General features: G+C 40.9%; 1 protein-coding gene and 1 long non-coding RNA gene across 3 annotated transcripts in view; one reads left to right on the forward strand and one right to left on the reverse strand.

Moving 5' to 3' along the window:
• The window catches only part of LOC123510167, a 93,023-nt gene that overhangs the window by 15,868 nt on the left and 52,155 nt on the right, over nucleotides 1-25,000 (forward strand). The gene's annotated exons all lie outside the window — the stretch shown is intronic.
• LOC123510166 (ABC transporter F family member 4-like) lies at nucleotides 8,573-21,196 on the reverse strand. The gene is made up of 10 exons (XM_045265034.1): nucleotides 21,052-21,196; nucleotides 19,115-19,274; nucleotides 17,671-17,703; nucleotides 17,506-17,526; nucleotides 14,196-14,403; nucleotides 13,779-13,989; nucleotides 13,362-13,574; nucleotides 13,073-13,213; nucleotides 11,565-11,705; nucleotides 8,573-10,779 (listed from the first exon to the last, which is right to left on the reverse strand). Exons 2-10 carry the CDS (start codon nucleotides 19,272-19,274, stop codon nucleotides 10,630-10,632), a joined length of 1,278 nt encoding a protein of 425 aa, XP_045120969.1. The 5' UTR covers nucleotides 21,052-21,196; the 3' UTR covers nucleotides 8,573-10,629.

The following is a 25,000-nucleotide window of genomic DNA, read 5'->3' on the forward strand; positions in this document are numbered from 1 at the left end:
ACCACTCAGAGAAAGAGGGGAAAAAGGAGAAAAGGGGAACACAAAACCAACTTTCCCAGCGTAACTTTAGCATCAGTAACTCGAGCGGTACAATAAAAAGAATTAGAAGAAAAATCCCTTTGTTATTTCCTTTCATTTCTGTTACGTCACGCAATGTTACACGCGCGCCCGAGGTTCAAGTGGAGTTTGGGACAGTTATTTTTATTCCTTTTTTTTTTATTAGTTTATTTATTTATCCAATTATTTGTTTAGTCTGCCCATTTCTGTTCCGCGTTTTCTTTTTTTTTTTTTTTTTTTTTTTTTTTTTTTTTTTTTTCGGTGCGTGTCAGTTGGAGTAGAGCAGGTTGTATTGATGTTTGGACCCTGGCGTGGTGGTGTAAGTGTGTTATGGGGAGAGGGAGAGAGAGACAGACAGACAGACAGACAGAGAGAGAGAGAGAGAGAGAGAGAGAGGAGGGTGGGACGACACGGACACGGAGGGAGCCCGATAAAGCAACAATAGCAATGTGAAGGGAACATGATGGCGGTAAACATGCCGAGGATAAAGATAGAATTCACTGGTAACAACAATACCAAGAGAATAATGGGACGATGCAGTGAGGAGGACTGGAATACTTCGAGAAAAACTAGTGGTGATTATTGTTATGGTAATGATAGTAACAAAAACGAAGAGAATGGAAGATGAAGACACATTGACATAGATATAGCAATGAACAGGACAGCAAAATTGATGGTTAAATATAAGAAGTTTTGGAATGACTAGTTGAAATACAAACCATGACTCACACTATCACATTGACACCCGTATTCAGAAACGCCTTACCCTCTTACCACGGTGGTTCTCCAAGGCCACAGAGACAACTAACGGGTTTTCAAGACAGTTTCTCCTTTTAATACACTAGAAATCTTACCGATCTATCACAGAAACATAAAAATAGTCTTAAAAACGCTTTATTCTTTCACTACATTTTCCAAGATCACAGAGACAGCTAGACGGGTTTTCAAGACAGTTTCTCCTTTTGATAAACTAAAAATCTTGCCAATCTATCATCAGCACCATAAAAATACTCTTAAAAACACGAGTATCTTTAATTGGAGCCTTTGGAAAGCAGTGATGGTGAGAGAGCATAGGCCTGACACGAGCTCTGCACTGACTCACTGCCACTCCCTCACCAAATAACACAGATGGTAACTAGAAAGACAGCCCAAATATCAGATGAAAATTATGAAAGTGAAAATTCTCAGCTTCTTTTTAATAAAGGTCCGAATGTGTACAAAAAATAAGATTGGAATGATCGAATGTTACAGATGAATGAATAATGAAAAGAAAGAAAAGTGGAAAGATTGAAATGGTCAAATATTACAGGTGAATGAATAATGAAAAGAAGAGTGGAATAATAACGCTTACATTTCACAAAGCTCGTTCACTTTCACCCACCTTGACAATTTTTTGGGCTGATATTCTGAAACACTCCCTCGCCGCACCTGCACTCTTTTCAAAGGGCTCTAGTTGAAGTGTCACTGGTTTTTAAGGATGTTTCTGTAGTTCTAGTGACATGTTAACAAGTTTTCTGTACTATCAACAGGAAAAATACTCTTTACAACTAAGCTAATAAACTGTATAGGAAGTGACACTGGTTTTTAAGGATGTTTATGTAGTTCTAGTGACATGTTAACAAGTTTTCTGTACTATCAACAGGAAAAATACTCTTTACAACTAAGCTAATAAACTCTATGGTCTTTGAAAATGGTCGTGGTGAGAGAGGCAAGCGTTTCTGAATTATACCACTTTATCTTCACCAATCTCTTCCTCATATTCCACGTTGTCGCTGGAATGACTTTTCTTGACATCCACTCCCCTCTTCACCGCCTTGTCCACCGTGCAGGCAGTACAAATGTCCAGCAGTAGAGAGGCTCGTCAATACTCCCTCATCTCCCTCGTTATGGCTCTGTGTTCTTTATGACATTACCACGCCTCGCAGCGTCACTCGCCCGCCTCATCATCGTCATTTGCATGCTGTTCACGTTCGTTTTTACCGCTACTAGACCATTGGTGTGGCTTTGTCTCTCTCTCTCTCTCTCTCTCTCTCTCTCTCTCTCTCTCTCTCTCTCTCTCTCTCTCTCTCTCTCTCTCTCTCTCTTTCTCTCTCTCTCTCTCTCTCTCTCTCTCTCTCTTTCTCTCTCTCTCTCTCTCTCTCTCTCTCTCTCTCTCTCTCTCTCTCTCTCTCTCTCTCTCTCTCTCTCTCTCTCTCTCTCTCTCTCTCTCTCTCTCTCTCTCTCTCTCTCTCTCTCTCTCTCTCTCTCTCTCTCTCTCTCTCTCTCTCTCTCTCTCTCTCTCTCTCTCTCTCTCTCTCTCTCTCTCTCTCTCTCTCTCTCTCTCTCTCTCTCTCTCTCTCTCTCTCTCTCTCTCTCTCTCTCTCTCTCTCTCTCCCGGTCTGTTATTATGGGAATTGTTTATATATGGTAATGAGTTTGTATTTCTGTGTGTACCTACTATCTGTCTGTCTGTCTGTCTGTCTTCCTTCCCATGTGTTTCTCTATCCATAATTCATTTGCATATATCTCCATCTGTCTCTCTTTCTCTGCACTTTATTTTTACGATTTAATTAAATTTGAGTTCATTAGTAAATTCACTCGGCTTAACGATCTTGCTGGTGTCGGTGAATCTTTAGACGTAAGTAAAGTGTTCTCATTTTTTCATTTTTTGCATAGGATCGCTCGCACCCTTTTTATCATATTCAACTGCATGGTTTTTTTTTTTTTTTCGTCTCTCTCTCTCTCTCTCTCTCTCTCTCTCTCTCTCTCTCTCTCTCTCTCTCTCTCTCTCTCTCTCTCTCTCTCTCTCTCTCTCTCTCTCTCTCTCTCTCTCTCTCTCTCTCTCTCTCTGATTACACTGCGCACTTAGCTTAATATCGTTTTTCTTTTCTGTGTTAGAGTGGAAATCTGGCCAAGGGAAACAAAAATCATTAAGCAAAAAGATCCACTTAGATGCCAGTTCTCCAGCAGGTCCGAGAGAGTTAGCCAAAGGAATGGGATAAATGTCTTGAAACCTCCCTCTTCAATGAGTTCAGGTCATTGGTAGGTGGAAATACAGCAGCAGGCAGGGAGTTCCAGAGTTTTATATAGATGACATGCACACCACTGGTCTTCTCAAATTATTTATCTATTTGTATTTTATCTTTCTATTCCTATTTATATTTGTATCTATTTCTTTCGTTATTTTTTTATTCTTTTATGTAAGAGGGTAAACTGGCCAAGGGCAACAAAAATTAAAAATGGCGTGATTATTTGCCAATTTTCTTGCAGATTAAAGAGTCAGACCAAATTTAAGAGCCTGCTCCATAACTGTATATTCTCATGGTGTCTATAAATAACTTATCAATTACGAAATGGAGGCGTGAATCGTCTATATATGTGATTAGATTCCATTAATAGATCTTCATTTCATAGAATCCTTAAATTGGATCCTTTTTTGATGATTCCTTTCAAGTAACACAAGAAACATCAGAATTATGAAATGGAGGCTTGAACCGTCAATACACGCGATTAGATCCCCTATTCATTTCTTTATAGAATTCGTTAAGCTTGATCCCTTTGTCGTTTATGATTGACTAAGGCGAAGAAAAATAAAAGGAATATGAGACAAGAATTGAAGGAAAGAAATGAAGGAATAAGAAGGAAAATGGTGATATATTGAGAGAGGAAGAGAAGGATAAGGAGTATGAGATGAAAGAATTAGAGGGATGAAATGAGAAAATTAGAAAGAAAAGAAAATAGGAAGGAAGAATGAAAATACGAGAGAAGCGACTGAAAAAAAAAATGAATGGATATGAGAAAGGAATAGAAGGAAGAAAACGGTGATAGATTGAGGAAGGAAGAGAAGAAGGAGTACGAGGCAACAAGAATAGAAGAAAGAAATGACGAAATAAGGAAGAAAGACAGAAAAAAAGAAACGATTAAAAACACAAGAGAAAAAAGATAAATGAAATAAAAAAAATGATAGTGAACAATGAGAAGAAGAAGTATGAGGAAACAAGAAGAAAACGAAGAAATGACGAAATGAGGAAGAAAGACAAACACAGAAACGATTAATAAAAAAAAAAACACAAGAAAAACCACAGAAAAAAAAACGACAAATGAAATAAAAAGAAGAACTATAATGAACAAAAAAATGTATCGATCAAAATAAAACATCCACATTCCACCCATCATGCATCACGGCAGAAATATGAGTACAATGTTGGTAATGCAGCGGCGCAGTGCTTCCCCCATCACTCTCAGACTAAAAGGTTCCTCTCGTTGCCTTTCACCAGGAGTGCTGTAAAGTGTAGTAATGAGAGAGCCCTTGTCTCCATCATTCTGCCTGTGTGTCTTTGTCTCTCTGTGTGTGTTTAGATGGTTGGGCTCACTGGTTCACTGGCTGACTGGGTGCTTGGTTGTCTGGTAACTTGACTGCGTGACTGTTTACTTGGTTAGTGGGCTGACTGGCTGCTAGAGGTGCTAAATGGCTGGCTGACTGTCTGACTGTCTTAGTTGAATGGTTGAATGAGTGACTGATTATTTGCTTGGTTATTGGATGGAGTGACTGACTGACTGACTGACTGACTGACTGACCGACCGACCGACTGATTTGGTTGATTAATAGGCTGAGTGACTGACTGACTGACTGACTGACTGACTGACTGACTGACTGACTGACTGTCTGACTGACTGACTGATTTGGTTGATTAATAGGCTGAGTGACTGACTGATTAAATGACTGACTGTCCGACTGACTGACTGACTGACTAATTTGGTTGATTAATAGGCTGACTGACTGACTGACTGCTGACTGATTTGGTTGATTAATAGGCTGAATGAGTGAGTGAGTGACTGACTGACTGACTGACTGACTGATTGACTGGAGCACTTGGTAAATGGCTGACTAATTGACTAAGTGTTCAGTTTTGTTGCTTGATTGGTTCTCTGGTTGGTGGATTTGGTAAATGGTTGAAAGACTGACCAGGTGTTTGGTTTGTTGCCTCACTCACTGACTGTCTGGCTAGCTGAGTGACTCGCTGCCAAACAGACAGCTTCATTAACTTGCTGATTGGTGCCGGGCAAGCTCAGTGACGCATCACAAACACACACACACACACACACACACGCACACGCACACGCACACACATCCTCGTAAACTTTTCAGGGACAGATCGAAACACACAAGGTCGCCATTAATTAACAGTTTTCGCCTCCCATTCAGCAATATCAATAAATGGATTGGATGAGACTTCAGTGAACGTAAATGTTGTCATGTTTTTACTTCTCTCTTTTCATTGGTCAAGGGGTGATGCATACGCTAAAATACGTACATGCATTTTCGTCACAAATAGTGTTTTCCGATTCCCGCGTCAAAAAATCAACCGACACTTTGGCAACATCCAGGTAGAAAAGTTTTGTCTTCTGATTAATTTAAGTAACAGGATGACTGCGGGATGTAACCTAACTTAACCTCATCCAATCTGTTATAACTTCTAACGTAATTCAACAATCCTAGCTTAACATAATCTAACCTCAGTCATATTTTACTCTTCATTCTTCACTAGTTAAGTAAAAGGATGACTGATTCAACCTAACTTAACCACACCTCACCTCACCTCACCTCACCACGATATGAAATTGATTATACCTTTTCATTTGTACTGTAAATTAGATGGACAGTTTTTTTTTTAACCCACTGAAATAACAGCAAGTAATAAAACAACACAATAAACTACTTTCCCCACTAAAAACACGAGGAGAATTGTAGAATGGAAGGCACAATGACTGACTTTGACTCCTAAGGCCAAGAATACGAGAAGCAGTTGGTGTAACATTGCATAGAGGAAGACACAGGCGAGAAGAATTATAGAACAGAAAACACAATGACTTTTTGACTCGAGGATAAATATTCGAGAAATAACTAGTGTAACATTGTATAGAGGAAAACGTAATGACTTTTTTTACTGCCAAGGACAAATATACATGAAAAAATGGTGTAATATTGCATAGAGGAAGATACCAACGAGAGGAATTATAGAACAGAGAACACAATGGCTATTTTGGGCTCAGAGATAAATACACGATAAATAAATAGAGGATAGAGGAAAACATAATGACTTTTTTTTACTGCTAAGGACAAATATATGAGGAATAACTAGTGTAATAATGCATAGAGGGAAATACAAACGAGAAGAATTATACAACAGAAAACACAGCGATTATTTTTGACTCAGGGATAAATATAGGAGAAATAAATGCATAGAGAAAGATACTGTGGCTATTTCTTTACTGCTAAGGACAAATATACGAGGAACAAAAGGGTGTAATATTGCATAGAGGAAGATATAAGCGATTTCCCAGCCACCCATGAAACAGCTAGCGGTGCATTGTGGGTGTGGCACTGGTCCCTGTGTCCAAGACTGTGGAATGTTAGCATAGTGGTATCAAAGCTTTCAGGAAATTACGTGCACTGGGGAATGTATTATTAAAACAGAATAGTACACACACACACACACACACACACACACACACACACACACACACACACACACACACACACACACACACACACACACACACACACACACACACACACACACACACACATACAATTTGCTTTCATTTCTCTACGAGTTTTGATCATTTGTTTTATGTGGCTTCTTGAGAGAGAGAGAGAGAGAGAGAGAGAGAGAGTATAAACGTAACAATCAAGGGCAATCCAACTGCTTTTCCGATGCCATATAAACTCTCTCTCTCTCTCTCTCTCTCTCTCTCTCTCTCTCTCTCTCTCTCTCTCTCTCTCTCTCTCTCTCTCTCGCCATTGGTAGATTTGTGTAAGTCTTGTGATTAGCCAAAGAATTGTTGTTGTTGCTGTTGTTGTTGTTGTTGTTATTGTTGTTGTTGTTGTTGTTGTTGTTGTTGTTGTACATTTTTTGTTACATTTATTTCCATTTTTTTTCTTTTCTTTTTTTATTCATTCCATCTTCAATTTTCTTTCATCGTTTAATCTTTGCTCATCAGAAATTGTTAAACTTTTCTTCTTCTTAATCCTGGAAACGACATAATCACTCTCATTACACACACACACACTCTCTCTCTCTCTCTCTCTCTCTCTCTCTCTCTCTCTCTCTCTCTCTCTCTCATTTTTCTTTTCGCTACTTTTACATTCATTTCCTCTCTTCCCTCATTCCTTTTGTCATGTTCGGTAAAAAGTTTGTAATCCCGGAAAGTCTTACCAAGTTTGCGTCCGTCTTTCCATCATTTACTTGAGGCTGTTGACGTCTTTTCAATCAGGAGGAAGGGAATATGAAGGGCAGGAAAGGGGAGATGTACAGAAGGAGGAGGAGGAGAATAAGGGACTGTGATAGAAGAGGGACAGGGTAAGATAATTTAAAGGCTTTGAGAGGAAAGGTAGAAAAAGAAGGTAATATGAGAAGAAAGAAGAGGAAGGAAGAGGAGAAGAAAGAGGATAGATTTAACTAGCAAATATTAAAAAAAAAAAAAAGGAAAGAGAAATATGGGAAAGCAGGAAGATACTACAATAGAAAGGGAGACAGATGAAGAAAGGAAAGAGGAGGAGAAGAAGAAGAAGAAGGAAGAGGATAAATCAAACTAGCAAATAAGGAAAGAGATAAGAGTAAAAAATAAGAAAAAAAATCGAAGAAACAAAAGATACTGCAATAAAAAGGAAGAAAAGGAAAGAGGAGGAATAGGAGAAGAAAGAAAAGGAATTAAACTACAAATCTTAAGAGAGAGAGAGAGAGAGAGAGAGAGAGAGAGAGAGAGAGAGAGAGAGAGAGAGAGAGAGAAATAAAAGGAAAATCAGGGAAATAGGAAAATATTGCGATGGAAAGGGAGACAGACAAGTGGAAGAGGAAGGAGGAGGAGGAGATGATGGAAAGGTAAGCGGAGGAAGAAGTTGTGGAGGTAATGGCGATAATGGTGAAGGGGTTAGAAGATAAATTAAGTTAATTGATTAATTATTTCTGGCACTCCTGCTGTGTGGCCATGTGACGTTGGTGGAGGAAGAGGTGGTGGTGGTGGTGGTGGTGGTGGTGGTGGTGGTCGTGGAAGAGGAGGAGGAGGAGGAGGAGGAGGTGGTGGTGAAGATGAAAGTGGTTGATTAATTTGTTTAATTAATCTTGGTTGCCTTCCCCTCGTGTACTTCATACCAGTGCTGGTGAAAGAGAGAGAGAGAGAGAGAGAGAGAGAGAGAGAGAGAGAGAGAGAGAGAGATGCAGGAATGAATAAGGAAAGGAGAACAAAATGAAATGGTCAAAATAGAAGAAAGGCAAAGATGAAAGAAAAAAGTAAACTAAGGAAAGGAAAAGGAGAGACGGAGAACAACAATTAAGAACGAAATAAGGGAAGGAAAAATAGGTAAAAAAAAAAGAAAAAGGAAGTAGAGGACAAGCGATAATAGAGGAAAAGAAAAGTTGAAAGATAAATAATTAGATTGTGAAGAAAAAATAAATGCAGAGTGAAAATAACTGAAAAAAAGAAAACATGTGAAGGAAAATGGATAAAAAAAAAGAAAAATAAAACAAACACATCATTAACTTATCCTAAAATATTTATTAATAAGTACACAATAAATTAAACAACCTTAACTAGTAATAATACACATACATCAAAAGAAAACAAAAAAATGAATAAATAGATAAAAAAAAAAAACAAGAATAACAATGGTAACATAAACTGGTGCTGCATTAAATAACAAATACGTGATACTTGAGCGAGATAACCAGCTCACTCTGGGCTGTCACTGTGGGGCAAGAGACCTTGTATCGTTCTGTCTTAGCGATGTTAGGCAATTAAAAGATGGCTGACCGTGGCTTCCTAGATCCGTATGTGGCCCCGCCCCCCCTTCCCTCACCCCTCACTCCGAGAACCCCCCTCCCTCACCCGGGAAGGGGCGGGGCGGGAGGGGGGAGGGTTTGGAGGGCTGAGTCACCGCGCGTCCGTTTCTCTGGTCGGTTTGACTCGCCTGGGTCGTCTGTTTCGGCGCGTGGGTCTCAGACGTGCACTTCTGAGGCCTTGTGCACCTTGAATCAGTCTGGGTTTTTTTTTTTTTTTTTTATTATTTTATCGTATTTTGTAGTTAACTCATCTTTATTCATTTTTTGTTATTTATTTTGAAGATTCTGTAATTTTGTATCCTTGAGGAGGCGAGAGCATCGAGAAACGAAATGGAGTGGCGTGAGATCATTAATTTTGAAACTAGACTATAATTTGGTCTTTCTATGGACAACATGTTTTATTTTCTATTTATTTATATGTGTGATTGTTTTATGATTCAGCCCTCCTCCATTAGTCCAGCAGTACCAATTTGGGTGCAATACGTGGCAGGGAGTGAGGTGAGGCCGTTGTTGGTAACTCTGACGGCGGCGGGAGGCTGACGAGGAGAGGAACAAAGGACCTTCACGGCCACTCCACACTGACGCCTTCACGAAAAAACATAACTGGATTTTTTAGTTCCTTACCCGGCTAACTTGGAAAATTTGGCGCGTTAACAAGGCTGGGTATTGTTTTGTCTTGACTTTTTTGGCGATTTTTGGTTTTATATTCTGGAGAAGCTTTTTTTTTTTATAAATTTGAGTACTGAAATCTTCGCCTTTTTCAGGTTTCTCTTCTATTTTGACAATGAAGAGTTTATTTATTTATTTTTTTTTACTGGAGTATATTTGCAGATATTATTTTCCTCTGACGTGTGGAACTAAACTTTTTTTTTCGTTTTTTTATGCTCTCGTTTTCTATGCTTTCAATAATATTCCAATTTCGCTCCAACACACAAAGGAATTTTTTTTTTTTCTTTTTTTATTTACCGGAAGATACTGAAGATGAAATTTAGTTCCGTGATCTCAATTGACTTCATCGTGAGAGGGCGAGGAGGAGAGGGAAGGGCCCGGGATGACATCGGTAACTTAGAAACGAGAGAACAACAAGGAGTCTCGAAGTCAGTACAGTAGGAAGATGAAAGGTAACCATGGTACACGTGAAGAACCATGGCCAATAACCTGAGAGGACTTGTAAGAGAATAAATTAACCTTAAAAGCATAACAAAATAGTCGGGAAATATAAACAAACCCCACGCAAACTTCAAGGGACATTTTACGCGGGGAATAAGTGGGAGGAGGCTAAGCAAACATTGGCTCCCAGGTCTGAGGAGGTGCAGGGCCTGGGAGGATCAGACGAGATAAGGCACGGGGGACACACTGGCTGCTGGGGGATTGAAATGTTAGGGGACAGAGATTTAGATCCCAGGGGAGGGATTTTGGCGCGTGATAATAGATTCAGAGACGTAAGGGAGGTAATTTAAGGCCTTTGTATAGACTCTGAACCTTTTTGGGGGCGGAAATATTGACTCACTACCTGAATACAAGATTTAGAGGGACCAGAAAGTTGTGAGTTTACTGTGGCTTCTAAACCTTCGTGAACTAAAATAAACAGATTCACTTCTTGGATATAAGGGATAAGGCAGTTCCTGAGTTTTTTTTTTTTTTTATACATTAAAGATTATGAAACCCCTGGAAGTGGAAATTTAAGTGGGAGGAGGAGGACAAGGCACTATTGAGTTCTGGTAAGGGTGCGTTGGGTTGAGGTGGAGACTTAAGAGGTCCTGCTGGCGGTGGTAGCAAGGATGGCCCTCGCTGCGGCCTTGAGTCTCTTGGTGGCGAAGGGCGTGATGCGGTTCAGAGAATTTTCCATAAAGTTGTTGTGACCGCCAGACTTCACGTCCTTGTGTAGCGTGCCCTCCACCTGGAATGAGGACACCGCCGTCAGATCGGTAGTGAGATAGATAGATAAACATAGCTTTTTTATTTTATTTTATTTTTTTTATTAATTGATAGTTTTTATATTTTTTTATTAGTATGTGAAGAAAGTTTTTGTTGTTTAGGTTTTGCGTGACTGAATGGAGAAAGGAAGGAAGGGAGGGATGCATTACTGTTTAAGTTGGTAGATAGACATATAATTTGTCACTAAACCCTTCAGTACTGGGACGCATTTTTACCATGAGTTTTGTGTACGATTAAAATATCTTACTTACATTAGGAACGGTCTATGGAAGTCAGAAGAATAATGGACAAAGTCTTCACTATTTTAATCACCCAAATAAGTTTTTGAACCTGTATAAAACCACCAAATTGTAAACAGAGTGAATATGGAAACGCGTCATGGTATTCAAGGGGTTAATAGATGAAGGAATCTATCGTTGTTAAGGTTGGCAAGGAAGAAGGAAAAGAGCGAGAAGAGTTTGATCACCTAGAAAACTTATCATCACCTTTCTGCATAATATTAAGCTAAATTAAATAAATAAGAAAGGAAAGTGTGGAAGGAAAATACAAGAAAAATGAGGAAATACCATAAAAAAGACATAGATAAATAGATAACCGTTCTCTTCCCTTTAAACCCTTCCCTTCCTATCACCTACCACACCCTCTCTTACTAACCATACTCTACACTCCGCACCAGCGAACCAAAGCAACCCTCACCTCTCACACCACCACCACCACCACCTCAACCTTCCCCAGCCTGTTTCTTACCCTGACGATGCTGGGCTTGGCAATGAAGAACTTCGCCACTCTTGCCTTGCCGTCAGCGGAGACCAAGATGCTCATTTTGCCCTTCAGCTCTGGGGAAGTAGCTCGTGCGGTCCTGGTGACGGAATCCTTGCCGTATCCGAACTGAGGAAAAATATGAGAAAAAGTTAGAGGTGGGGGTGGATGAAGGGTGTGTGTGTGTGTGTAGTCTCTTTACTTCACTTTACTGTGTGTGTGTAAAATGGTGTTAGTTTTCCTTAACGTTGCGTCTTGTCATCGCTCAGGAAATAAGTTGCATTTTTTATTTATCTTTTATTAATAGTGAAGGAAGTTATTTGTTAAGGTTTTTGCATGACTGAGGCAAAGAAGGAAGGGATGCGATAGTTTAACCTCATTTTAAAAGTCTGATCGCCTTGAAAGTGCACTTGTCATCATCTTTTCTGCATGAGAAGAAATAGATGAATGAGTAGAAAAAAGAAAGGTGTGGAAGAAAAGATAAAAGCAAAAAAAAGGAAATATAAAAAGATGCAGTTAATAATATCTGCGTGGAAAGAAGTAAAGTATGAAAGAAAGAGGTAAAAGGAAAGACAAAAGAAAGAGTGGAGGAAATATAGAAAAGACAGTTAATAAATAAACCAACAAAAGAAAGGAAGGCAGCAAAAAGACACCAATTAAACAAGACAGTTATTACACACACTTAACGTAGTAAAGGCAACGGAGGCGAGAAAGCTTAGATAGTTAAGAACATAATCACTGAAGCCTCAAAGGAAATCATTAATTTAGAGCTACTACCTGGTGCCGTCGCCTGGGAAACTAATGCACAAACTAATTATTCTCCCTTTAATCCGTTATCCTTCTAGCATCAAAGGAAGCCGGACAAGATAACAGTCATGATAGCTTGTGTTAAAAGCGTCAGGCACCAATGAACGTAGCCAGGATGCAAATTAAGGTAGAAAATATTTTGTTCGTAAGGTTTTAGAGGGAGTGAAAGTAGCGAAGGAAAGGAGAATAGGGTAGAGGGTAGAAGGGAGTGTTAGGGGAGCAAAGGGGAGAGTAAAGAATAGAGGGGAGGAAGATGAGGGTTGAAAGGAAGTAGTAAGTTGTTGTATGATTCATGAATGTTTTTATATATATATATATATATATATATATATATATATATATATATATATATATATATATATATATATATATATAGTTCAGTGGTGGTGAAGGATCATTATTTGTCTATTGTTTAATATCTACTCAGTCAGTCAGTCATCAGTCATTCTCTCTCTCTCTCTCTCTCTCTCTCTCTCTCTCTCTCTCTCTCTCTCTCTCTCTCTCTCTCTCTCTCTCTCTCTCTCTCTCTCTGAACCACTCAATTAGTCACTAATTCGTTCATTCATTCATTCAATCAATCAGTCTGTCTGTCTGTCTGTCATTCGTTCTCTCATTCAGTCAATCCACCATTCTACCAGTCAATCGCCTGTCACATACACACACAACCAGCCATCCACTCCCCCCCTCACCTTCCTATCGACGCTGAGGTCAACTGGTCCAAGGGCGAACTGAGACCTGATTTCTTTGGCGTCCCTCCTGTTGATCACCTTCACGTCTCCCAAACGGCGCAGAGTAGCGATGCCCACCACGCTAGCGCGGCTTGTGCGGACCTGATGTAGGGTAGGGAGGTGGTCAGGGGTGTTTAGTTGTGTTGGTAGTGTTGGGGAGTATTAAGAGGAGAAATTCGAGTGATAAACGTTAATTGAATAGCCTAAACGTTACTATATATTTGTATCTGTGCGTTTGTGTTTTTCTTACTTTCGGGATGGACTTTGTGGAGCTCTTCTTTCCACTCTTGCTCTTCTTTTGCTTCTTGCTGTTCTTCTTGTTGCCCTTCTTGCTCTTGCGCTTGCTCTTCTTGGCGCCCTTCTTGGTGTTGGGCCTGCTACCGGGTCTGTTCTTGCGAGAGGTCTCCACGGCTTCCTCTGCCTCTCCGACTTCCAAGTTGCGCCCCTCACGTGCAAGTTCACCCTGAAAGAAAACGAAAATGTGTTACAGAAAACGAGTATTTTTAGGGAAGTTACTTTATTTTTGAGATTGTAATGGATTTGTTAGAAGAAATTAAGTGTTTATGTCTGACCAGCTCTTTAAATATGTCTGTGTATAGATTAGCAAGCCTAAAAATAAGAAAAAAAAATTGTATTATATAGTTTCGGAAAAGAACATAAGATTTACCTCCTCCACGTGTTCCTCTTCCTCATGTTCCTCCTCCACCTCTCTCTTCTGCCTCTCCACATGCTCGGCCTCCTCCACCTCTTCCACCTGCTCCACCTCCACCTCAGCAGCCTCATCCATACTCAAGTCCTTAGGGTGACGGGGACTCCTCGAGTTCTTCTCTCCCTTCTTCTTTCCTCCCTTCTTGCCTCCCTTCTTCCCTCCCTTCTTTCTGTAGCCGGGAGAGAATTGGTTGTGGTGGTGATCAAATGTTGCATGATTTTGAATTAGTAAAGAAAATGGATCAATATATACAGTGGAAAGGAGCTCTCTCTCTCTCTCTCTCTCTCTCTCTCTCTCTCTCTCTCTCTCTCTCTCTCTCTCTCTCTCTCTCTCTCTCTCTCTCTCTCTCTCTCTCTCTCTCTCTCTCTCTCTTACCCCTTGCCCTTCTTGTCAGCCTTGCCCTTGTTCTTGTTCTTGTTTCCCTTTTTGCTGTTCTTGGCGCTGCTCTTCTTGGTGGTGAGACTAATGCTCATGGGGTCGTTGCGTGTGCGGGCCTGGGAGTTCATTCGCCTAAACATTGTGTCGACGAAGTTGTTGTAGCGAGAGAGGTCTTCTGACCCTGACTCCTCCTCGTCCTTGCTTCCTATGGTACAGAGGGTGATAATTGCACTTTTAACCCCCTTCAGTGCCATGACGCGTTTCCCTATTCATTGTGCTTATTTTTGGTGATTTTGTGCAGCTTCAGAAACTCGTGTGGGGATTAAAATGGTGAAGACTGTAGCCATTAATCTTATGACCCCCATAGACCTTTTCTAATGTCATTCAATTTGTCTAATCGTACATAAATCTCAAGGTAGAAATGTGTCTCAGTATTGAAGGGGCTAAGAGTGTTGGCTCTCGTGTTTTGCATCTTTGTGAGTCTCAGGTTAGTGTTGTGTGGTGGAATAAAGTTGTGTCTGTTTTTTTCAAAGGTGTTCCTAGTGTTTTGCATAATGGTTTTAGTGTTCTAGGGAAAGTAGTGTTAGATTTCAAGGGTGTTTTGAGGAAGTTTTGTGTCTCAGTTCGTCTCAGGTTAGATAGTGTTGTGTGGTGAAAGAAAGAGGTGTTTTTTCAAGGGTGTTGTTAGTGTGTTGCAGAGTGGTGGTTTTCAGTGTTGTAGTGGAAGTGATCGATTTCAAGGGTGTGTTTTGTGTTTAGTGTTTCATTGAGGTGTAATTAAAGTGTTCTCGTGGCAGTGGTGTGTGTGTGTTTCAAGGGTGTTGTTAGTGTGTTGCAGAGTGGTGGTTTTCAGTGTTGTAGTGGAAGTGATAGAACTGAAGGGTGTCTGTTGTGTTAGTGTTTCGCTGAGGTGTAATTAAAGTGTTCTCGTGGCAGTGGTGTGTGTGTGTTTCAAGGGTGTTTCTCGTGTGTTGCAGAGTGGTGGTTTTCAGTGTTGCAGTGGAAGTGATAGATTTCAAGGGTGTGTTTTGTGGTTAGTGTTTCGTTGAGGTGTAATTAAGGTGTTCCAGTGGCAGTGGTGTTAATTCCCAATGTGTTATTCTGTGGTTACAGTATTTCATGCAACGTTATTTCAGTGTTGTGTCAGATTCCTTCATTCAACAAGCTCCAGTGAAAAGGGTCAGTTTTCAAAGTTTTTTTTTCTCTCTCTTTTATTAATGTATGTTTATTTTAACATCGAATTAGTGTTCTCATGTCAAAAGAATTACAGTTGCCAAGGATGTGTGTTTTTATTTGATTCAAGTGACAGTTTGACAGTTCGAATGATGAGTGTATAGATTTGAAACTAACAAATTATAGTCTTTAAGTTTCAGTGCTGGAAAAAAGAAAAGAAAAAGTTGGTTTGAATGTAAATGAACAGATGTGAAGGTACTAGATAATAACTAAGAAAGGGAAGGATGAGACGAGAATATGAAGATGATGACGATGAAGATAAAGTTTAAGTCAAGGTTAAATTTGAAGCAGGATGAGATTTATACAACACTTGAATAGACGTGTGTTATGAATGTGTGGGATAGCAAGCGAAGATAAAACAGATAAATAAAGACAGTGAAGATGAAACGTGGAGATCAAAGTAAGACAAAATTCAAGTTCTAAAGATAGGATTCACACAAGACTAGACTAGACGAGTGTTAGGAATATGTAGGATGGCTGGCGGAGATAGAACAGGTACGCAGTGATGGAAGTAGGTAACGGGGGAAGCAGGTTTGATTAGCTCACTGCTGGTTGGAATAGTACATGACATCAGCTTGTGGGGTTTAAGGAGCATTTGGTTTTAGAGAGTTTGTTACAGGACAGGTTTTTGTTAATAGGACGAGATTTCTTTTTTCTTTTTTTTTTGTAGCAAGGGAAACGAGAATGAAGGAAACAGGATCTGAGGAAAAGAGAAAGCTTAAATGAGGAGAGAGAGAGAGAGAGAGAGAGAGAGAGAGAGAGAGAGAGAGAGAGAGAGAGAGATAGATACTGAATTAAAAGAAAAAAAAACTAACAGAAAGTGAGATTGTCAAAAATGTGCCGCTAAAGTTGAAATATGAAGTTTTTGAAAGCTTTGCGTGTTTATTAAGAGATTGTTAGTACTCTTTCTGAGCTCATGAAGAAGGAAATGAGTTAGATGCTTAATTAGCAAGCAACAGGATGTCAGATCGCCTGAAATGTGTAACTAAAATTGAAGATGAAGCTTTTAAAACAACTTACGTGTTTGTTAGGGATGATTAGTTCTCTTTTTGAGCTCAAGATGAAGGAAATGAGTTAGACAATTAGCAAGCAGCAAGGCGTGGGATTGTTCAAAATGTGGAACTAAAATTAAAAGATAAAGTTTTTAAAAGCTCTACGTGTTTGTTAAGAGATTATTAGTATTCTTTGTGAGCTCATGAAGAAGGGAATGAGATAGACAATTAGCAAGCAGAAGGATGTGAGATGGCCTAAATTTTGCAACTAAATTTGAAAGATAAAGTATTTGAAAGCTCTGCACATTTATTGAGGGATTATTAGTATTCTTTCTGAGCTCATGAGGAAGGAAATGAGGTAGACACTGAATCAGCAAGTAACATGGAGTGGGATTGTTTAAAAACGTGTTACTGAAATTGAAAGGTGAAAATGTGACTTGTGGTGAAGTTTGTGAAAGCTTTACCTGTTTGTAAAGGGATGTTTAAAGTACTTTTTGAGTTCATGAAGAAGAAAATGAGGTAGACACTAAATAAACAAGTGCCAGGAAGTAAGATTGGGTTTGAAATGCCGTGTGACTCAATTTGAACGGTGAAAATGTTATGGCGCGTGGCTGTGATGTTTATTGTTTGTTGAGGAATGTTTAATATGGCTTTCTTGAGTTTGTGAAGGAAGGAAAGAGTAGACAGTGAATAAACAAGTAGTAGGAAGTTGGATGAGGGTGACTGAAGTAAAGAAAACGTGATGGGTGAGTGTGCAGTTGTGGTTCAGACCCATATTCAGAAACGTCTTCTCTCGCTATGACAATTGTCCAAGGCCACAGACACACAATTTCCTGAGGCCACAGAGAGAGCGAGTTTTCAAGACAGTTTCTTCTTTTAATAAACTAAAAACCTTGCCAATCTTTCACTAGAACTATAAAAAAATATTCTTAAAAACACGAATATTTTCAACTGGAGCCTTTAGAAAGCAGTGATGGTGAGAGAGCAATGCGTTTCCTTAGACTGACAAGGGAAAAAAAAAAGGAAATTAAACGAAAAAAAAGATAAACGGAAGGGAAACAAAACGGGGGAAAAATACTTACGGCCTTCAACTTCAGTGCCGACTGTTGGGAAAAAAAAAAAAAAAAGAGAAATGGTTAGTAAGAAGGAAACAAATCATAACATTGAGATTTATATGAATTAATTTTTTTTCTTTTTTATGTCAAGAGATTTAGAGATCAGAATAAAAATGGGAAAAATTGACTTACTTTCTTCCAATGCTGCCTCGTCTTCTTCATTATCTGTAAGGGAGAGAGAGAGAGGGAGACGGAATTAGTGATCTTACTGCCGAGAGAGAGAGAGAGAGAGAGAGAGAGAGAGAGAGAGAGAGAGAGAGAGAGAGAGAGAAATGGTCTAATCAAGCTTTTTTTCATCACAAAAATAATTATCACCTCTTGTAGCGTGTGTGTGTGTGTGTGTGTGTGTGTGTGTGTGTGTGTGTGTGTGTGTGTGTGTGTGTGTGACGGGAGGAAAGGGGGAGAAAATTACTCGTTTATTTCTTGGCTCCATTTTTTTCCAAGTCGGTAGCGAGAAGAGGAGGAGGAGGAGGAGAGGAGGAGGAGGAGGCGGCTTAGAGGAAAGAGAATAAGTAAGAGAAAAAGTCGGTAAGAGGAAGAGTAGGAAGATACGGAGAAAAAGAAAGAGCTATAGAAGAACTACAACAAAAAACAACAACAACAACAACAAGAAAAACAAACAACAGGAACAGCTGAAAGAAGAGTAACAACAACAACAACAACAACAACAACAAAAGGAGCAGAAGAAGAAAGGTGACTTGGAACAAACAGGAACAATAGAGAGGAAACCACAATGAAAGAGGAAGAGAAGGAGGAAGAAGAAGAGGAAGAGGAAGAGCTAAAGGTGGGTCAGAAGGTCACCTCACGATCTGCTGGTATGAAGCACGTGACATGAAAGACGTGACCGAGTTTGTGTGTGGCTGGAAGGAAAATTTTCTCGCCCACCTTCACTGCTTCCAAAATTGGGGGTCTGTGTGTGTGTGTGTGTGTGTGTGTGTGTGTGTGTGTGTGTGTGTGTGTGTTTTTTATGGTGTTATTTGTGTGTGCTTCCAAAAACTATGTAATTTTTTTTTTTATGTTATTCTATTAAAGGGGACAGTTTTCATGATGCCCTGAATGTATAAATAGATCGATAAATACTTCTTGATCTTACTGTTTATTTTGATGCAGTTAGACACGTGGAGAGTGATAGAAAGAGGGGTAGAAGTGCATAGACTGTTTGTTTTAGAATTCCTCACTTTGGCTATGAGATTACTAAACTGCGCAATGTACTGGAGAAGTGGAATAGAAAGAACTAAAGGAAGGGGAAGAAGGAAGCGAACGAAGACTGAAGTGGAGGGAAAAGAATGAAAATTGAAGGTACAAAAAGAAAGAAGGAAAAGAACGAAAAAGAAAGAAGAAATGGGAAGAAAACTGACGGAAAACCAAAGAGAAAGACGAAGAAGGGAATGAAAAAATGAACGAAAAAAGACGAATAAGAAAAAAAGGAAGACGAACAACAACAAAAACAACAGAAAAATGAAAAAAAGAAAGAAAAATGAAGGAGAACCAAAGAGAGAAATACGAGAAATGGGAATAGAAAAAAAAAGAACAGAAAAAGAAATAAGAAAAAATAACAACAACAACCACAACTTACTGAAAAGATCGCGTAGCAGTCTGGCAGCATCGAACCTTCCATCATCATCTACCTCCACTTCTACCTCCGCCATGCCATCATCCACCTCCGCCTGACCCACCAAGGCCTCCTCCGCCAGCGCCAGCCCCACCACGGCGGCCAATACGAGTAATAGACGCATCTGCAGGGAGGGAAAACAGGAAGGTTAGGTTGGGAGAGCAAAATGTAGGTTGGTGAGGTTAGGTGAGGTTATGGAGGGTAGAGAGAGAGAGAGAGAGAGAGAGAGAGATTGATATGTATGTTGTAGAAATAGGTAATTAAATTTTTAAAAATCTTGGTTTGCAGAGGGAGAGAGAGAGAGTGTGTGTGTGTGAGAGAGAGTACAAATAACAGTTAGTTCATAAATACAAGTTCTCAAACAACACATATCACCAGGTAATCTTCAGTACAGGTATCATTCCGGTAGTTTTAGCGCTATCGGTATTACTAGTTTGGTTCCCGGTATGACAGTGTTTGGTTCCCGGTATGACGGTGTTTGGTTCCCGGTATGACGTGTTTGGTTCCCGTTATGACTTATGACGGTGTTCGGTTCCGGTATGACGTGTTTGGTTCCCGGTACACGTATGAATTATATAGTCCTTATATTTTTTTCCTTTTATTTTTCAGAGAGAGAGAGAGAGAGAGAGAGCTCATTACCAATTACTTTACCTCCATTGCTTCCTATTATAACTTTTCTCAGGTACTCTAATCTCTCCCTCTCCCTCTCCCTCTCTCCTGTTAGATTGGAATGTCTGCAGCTCATTACATTTCTCCCACGACCCTTCTCCACCCCCCTCCTCTCTCTCTCTCTCTCTCTCCTCTCCCTCTCCCTCTCCCTCTCTCACTGGGGTTATTGAACGTGCTGAACCTTTACATTATGTGCGTCGATACTCTCTCTCTCTCTCTCTCTCTCTCTCTCTCTCTCTCTCTCTCTCTCTCTCTCTCTCTCTCTCTCTCTCTCTCTCTCTCTCGTTATTGGTGTCCTGAGTGGCGTGGACCTTCCGGCCTTGGTTTGTTCCTGTAAGGGCGCCGCGTTGCGTAACCTGAAGGGCAGAGACAGGTGTGGGACAAGGGAACCGTCTGGGAGGGAGGGAGGGAGGAATGGCTGGTCGGGATGGTGCGTGTTGTTACCGGGACTGGCAGGGGTGCAGGGGTAGAGGGGTGTAAGGTCAAGGCTCAGGGAATGTGGGTCACCCGGTCACTGCTCCCAGGCCAGGTGTGGGTCAGCGTGGCGGAAGGTGTGAGGTTGACCGTTCAGCGCATCCCGAGGCGGTGGTGATGCGGCGTCTCCAGTAACAGGGACACAGTGTTTGGGAGAGGCTCAACCCTACGTTATACCAGTGTCATTTTTCCAGCAGCCTTCCTATCGCCCTGAAGGAGTACATACAGGGTTACTGGGTCAGTGGGAAGGTTATCTCTTATCACGCTCATTTGATCTGGCTTGTGCACAGCCATGAGGGAGGACGAGGGTCAGTGATGTTTTCAGTAGTGGTGAGAGGCCCCAGCGCCATCTCACTGGTCTAATGCCTGGCCACGGGGTGACTAGTCCAAGGAGCCACAGGGCCACGGGGGAAGTCCGGTACGCGTGTCACAGGGGCAGCACGGCTTCGCGGGGCTGCGTCTCTGAACAGACGCGTCCTGTGTTGCACTAACTGTTGAGCAAGTCACTGGGACCTTGGCCTGACCCTCGGGGCGCCATATCCCTCATTCACTGAATAAACCCGTCGAAGGAGTAGCGAGGCACCGGGCCGGCGGCAACCATGTCCACCAGCAGCCGATCACATCCCGCCGCCTCGGAGTGATCATGTCCAGCAAGGTCGTCGCGCCGCGGAGTGCAGTAAAGGCCATCCACGCTCCTCCACAACGCCACCACAGCCACCACCACCACCACCACCACCACCACAATCACCTATACGCACCTCTCTCACTCCAGGCTCCTGCTCGCAACTGCGGTGCCTCCTCCGTCGGGCCCCGTTTTATACGTGACCTAGAGGAGGCTTCGAGTCGGAATTCACTCAAGAGAAACTCGGCGACGGCCGCGAAACCGGCCCGTAACCAGGTCAGCCGGGAGGCGGCGGGAACAGTTAGGGCGAGGGGCTTCCTCGTCTGTGTGTGTGTGTGTGTGTGTGTGTGTGTGTGTGTGTGTGTGTGTGTCTCTGTCTGTCTGTCTGTCTATTTATGTCTGTGTGTTTGCTTTAAAGTAACAAAGTTGAAGGAAAGCCAAGAATTAAGAAAGATTCACAAAAAGTAGGAAAAAGTAGGTGGGAGGAAGAGCAGCTGGTATTACATGTACCTATTATCAAACGGAGAAGAGTAAGAGGGAAGTAAAAAAGGAATGACAAGGATGAGTAAACAAGAAGGATACGAAGCAAAGAAAGACAAAAAACAAAATAAGAAAAAAAACAAACGGATAAAAACCACTCGAGAGGGAAAAGAATTGGTATTGAAGGAAAATAACGTAATGTTGAAAAAAAAGAGAAGAAAAGGAAAACAATGAATAAATATGGAGAAAGAATACAGTAGATAGAAGAAACCAAAGATAATATGACTGTGTGTGTGTGTGTGTGTGTGTGTGTGTGTGTGTGTGTGTGTGTGTGTGTGTGTGTGTGTGTGTGTGCAGGTAGGTGGTGGTCACAAAGGGTTTGCCAAGATGCAGATGAAAGTAGGATGCTTAAGGTATGAAGAAGTGGGTGGTGATGGTGGTGACTGTGGTGGTGGTGGTGGTGGTAGTGGCGATGGTTCCAGATGGTGGTGAAAAAACTGAAGGTACACGGGCTTATTACAGGGTTATGTTATTGTGGTTGTGGTGGTGGATATTGTGGTGAGGGTGATGATGGTGGTGGTGGTGATGGTGGTGGTTGTCATGAGATATCGTTAAGAAAAATTGTCTTCCCGTTCGCACACACACACACACACACACACACAGAGAGAGAGAGAGAAACCTCCTCCACTTAGCCTAACATCACAAACACAGATTTTCAGACTAAACAACGAAAACTGGAACAGAAATACAATGTCTCCTGAAAAGAGAATATGTGGGTGGATGTAAACCTTCCGGCTTTCTCTCTCTCTCTCTCTCTCTCTCTCTCTCTCTCTCTCTCTCTCTCTCGCTCTTGCTCTCGCTCTTGCTCTCGCTCTTACAGTCATTCCACGAAAATTCCTTTGAAAACCGTTCCGTTAAAATAATTCTTATCTCATGTCTTTATAACGCTACAATTTCCTCGTATTTTAGACATCTCAAAAAAATTAATCTCTTAAAGAAATGTATTGTGTCTAAAACTCCACAATTCTCTCGTATTTTGAGGTAGAGTGCGCTTGCTGTGGCTTGGTTGTCTGTGCGTGCTGGCTCCTCACTGCTAGCTCCTCTCAGTGACACTACGTAGAACCACCATGACTTGTAGCGATGCGTGACGTGACGGGACAGTGTAGCCACCTTTAAACTTCCGTGTTGTCTTAAAAAGCTTGTGTTTCTTGACTTTTTTTTTTATTTCGTATTGGTGTTCGTTATACTTCGTGGTGTTTATTTATATTTGGCGTTAGAAGTGTAAAGTAGGTAAGAGAAGGATAAGGAATGAAAGGGAAGGGAGTGAAAAGAGGAAATTTATCAGAGACTAAATGAAAAGGAGTTAAGGTTTTATAGGATGATGAAGGTACAGTGTTGAAGGGATTACGGGAGAGAGAGAGAGAGAGAGAGAGAGAGAGATTATGCTAATGATCAGATGTATCAGAATTTCTTGAAAACGACCTCCTCCTCCTCCTCCTCCTCCTCCTCCTCCTCCTCCTCCTCCTCCTCCTCCTCCTCCTCCTCCTCCTCCTCCTCCTCCTCTTTCTCTTTCTCCAACTCTTCCTCCTCCTCCAGCTCCTCTTCCTCCTCCAGCTCCTCTTCCTCCTCCTGCTCATCTTCCTCCTCCAGCTCCTCCTCCTCCTCCTCCTCCTCCTCCTCCTCCTCCTCCTCCTCCTCCTCCTCCTCCTCTGCAGTTGAATCTCACACCTCCTACGGGCACTCGTTTACCCTGCATAGTCTTGAGTCACCCCTGGACAGCCGAACCGTGCCCTACTTAACGTGGCTTGCAGTGTATAGAAGTGTGACGACCGCCATACCTAAAAAGCTTCCTCTACAAACCTGTTGGCTGTCTGACCTCCCTTCCCTTCCCTTCTCTTCCCCGTCAGTGGCCCAGCGAACTTCCTTATTCTCGATCTTATCTCCTCTTCCTCCTCCGGTTCTGCTTTCATTTCCTTTAGATTGTGGTGTAGATTCATATTTAGTTATATTTTATTTAGTTTTTTGGGTTGTGTTAGTACTCTCCTTATTTTTCTCTTCGTTTCTCTTCTTTCTCTTGTTTTTTTCAGCTTTTCTATCGATGTTATTGGTTTTTGGTCATTTTTGGTTCTATAATTTCGTTTTTCTATTTTATTTTATGGTTGTGGTGGTTCTCTCGTCTTATTCTTCTCTTTTTTTCTTCGTTCTCTTGTTTTTTTTTCAGCTTTTAATCGATGTTATTGTTTTTTTTTCTTATATCATTTTTCTTTTCTTTTTTTTCCATCTCCAATAAGACTTTTTGTCAGATTTTCAATTAATAGTTTTTTTCTGTATCGTTTTCCTGGTCTTTAATTTTCTTTCCTTCTCTTTCCTTTCCCAGTAAAATTGTTTTCCGGTATATTTCCCATTGATGTTACTGGTTTTAGTGTCTCAGTTCCTCTTCTTTCCTTCTCTTTCCTTCTCTACTAATGTTTTTTCTAGGTATATATAGTGAATGGTCTCTGGAACCTTCATTCTGTGTGTCGATTCATTCCTCTTCTTTTCCAGTAACAAACCATCTTCCTGGACCTTCTATATTGCCGTTAACATCTTCAGTACCACGACGTATTTAAATTTTCTGGTTACTATTTGGTGATTTTATATAGCTTCAGAAACTTTTGTGGAGATTGAAATAGTGAAGACTCTAGCCATTATTCTTCTGACCTCTATAGACCCTTCCTAATGTAAGTAAAACCGTCTTATCCTACCCAGAACTCAAGATGAAAATGGATTCGAGTACTAAAGAGGTTAATAAACTCTGTGAACTTAATGTGTCAATTGGATTCTCTTTTTACAGTAACACATTGTCTTCAAAAACCTCTTATATATCAGTTTGTAGCTCCTGGGGGTCTCATTTCTGGCTGGTTCTTCCTTTCAGACGCCTTTTGATTAGTCATTGAGTTTTTATGGAATTTTACACAAGTTTCCCCGTCACCTCAGGAAATGACTCAGATTCCTCGTTTCTCTAGACATTATTATATTCCAGAATCGTTGTATTTCAGTCATTAGCTTTCGGGGATCTGGTAACTGGCTATTTCTTCTTTTTATGGAATTTTAGTTATGTTTCCTCGTCACCTCAGGAAAACACTCGGATTCCTCGTTTCTCTAGACACTTGATCTTCAAAACCTCTTATATTTCAATCATTAGCTTCTTGGGATCTTATTTCTGGCTTGTTCTTCCTTCCAAACGCCTTTAAAATAGTCTCTGAGGTTTTTTTTTTTATGGAATTTGACTCAAGTTTTCTATTCACCTTAGGAAATGACTCGTGATCCTCGCTTCTCTAGACACATTATCTTCAAAAACCTTTATAATTCAATCATTAGCTTCTGGGGTCTTCTTTCTGGCTTTTCTTCCTTCCAGACGCCTTTGGATTAGAGATTTTTCCTTAAAGTTCCCCGTCACCTACAGAAAAAGACTCAGATTCCTCGCTTCTCAAGACTGGAAATCACTTAGCTCATCTGGGCAAACTTCTTACCCCGATCTCGTTAAAAGTTCCCTTCGAGTATGTCCACAAGGGTCTGCTCTAGCCCAGTCACCAGCAGAGGGAGTGGTGGGTGGGTGGGTGCAG

The sequence above is a fragment of the Portunus trituberculatus genome, chromosome 28 (genome assembly GCF_017591435.1).
Source record: "Portunus trituberculatus isolate SZX2019 chromosome 28, ASM1759143v1, whole genome shotgun sequence".
Taxonomy (NCBI): domain Eukaryota; kingdom Metazoa; phylum Arthropoda; class Malacostraca; order Decapoda; family Portunidae; genus Portunus; species Portunus trituberculatus.

Coding starts and splice junctions, on each gene's coding strand:
- LOC123510166 (XM_045265034.1), bottom strand. CDS start 19,274: ATGCGTCTATTACTCGTATTGGCCGCCGTGGTGGGGCTGGCGCTGGCG. Junction 14,404..17,505: donor CGGCACTGAAGTTGAAGGCC/GTAAGTATTTTT, acceptor TCTGTACCATAG/GAAGCAAGGACGAGGAGGAG. Junction 13,214..13,361: donor CCACAAAGTCCATCCCGAAA/GTAAGAAAAACA, acceptor ACCCTACATCAG/GTCCGCACAAGCCGCGCTAG.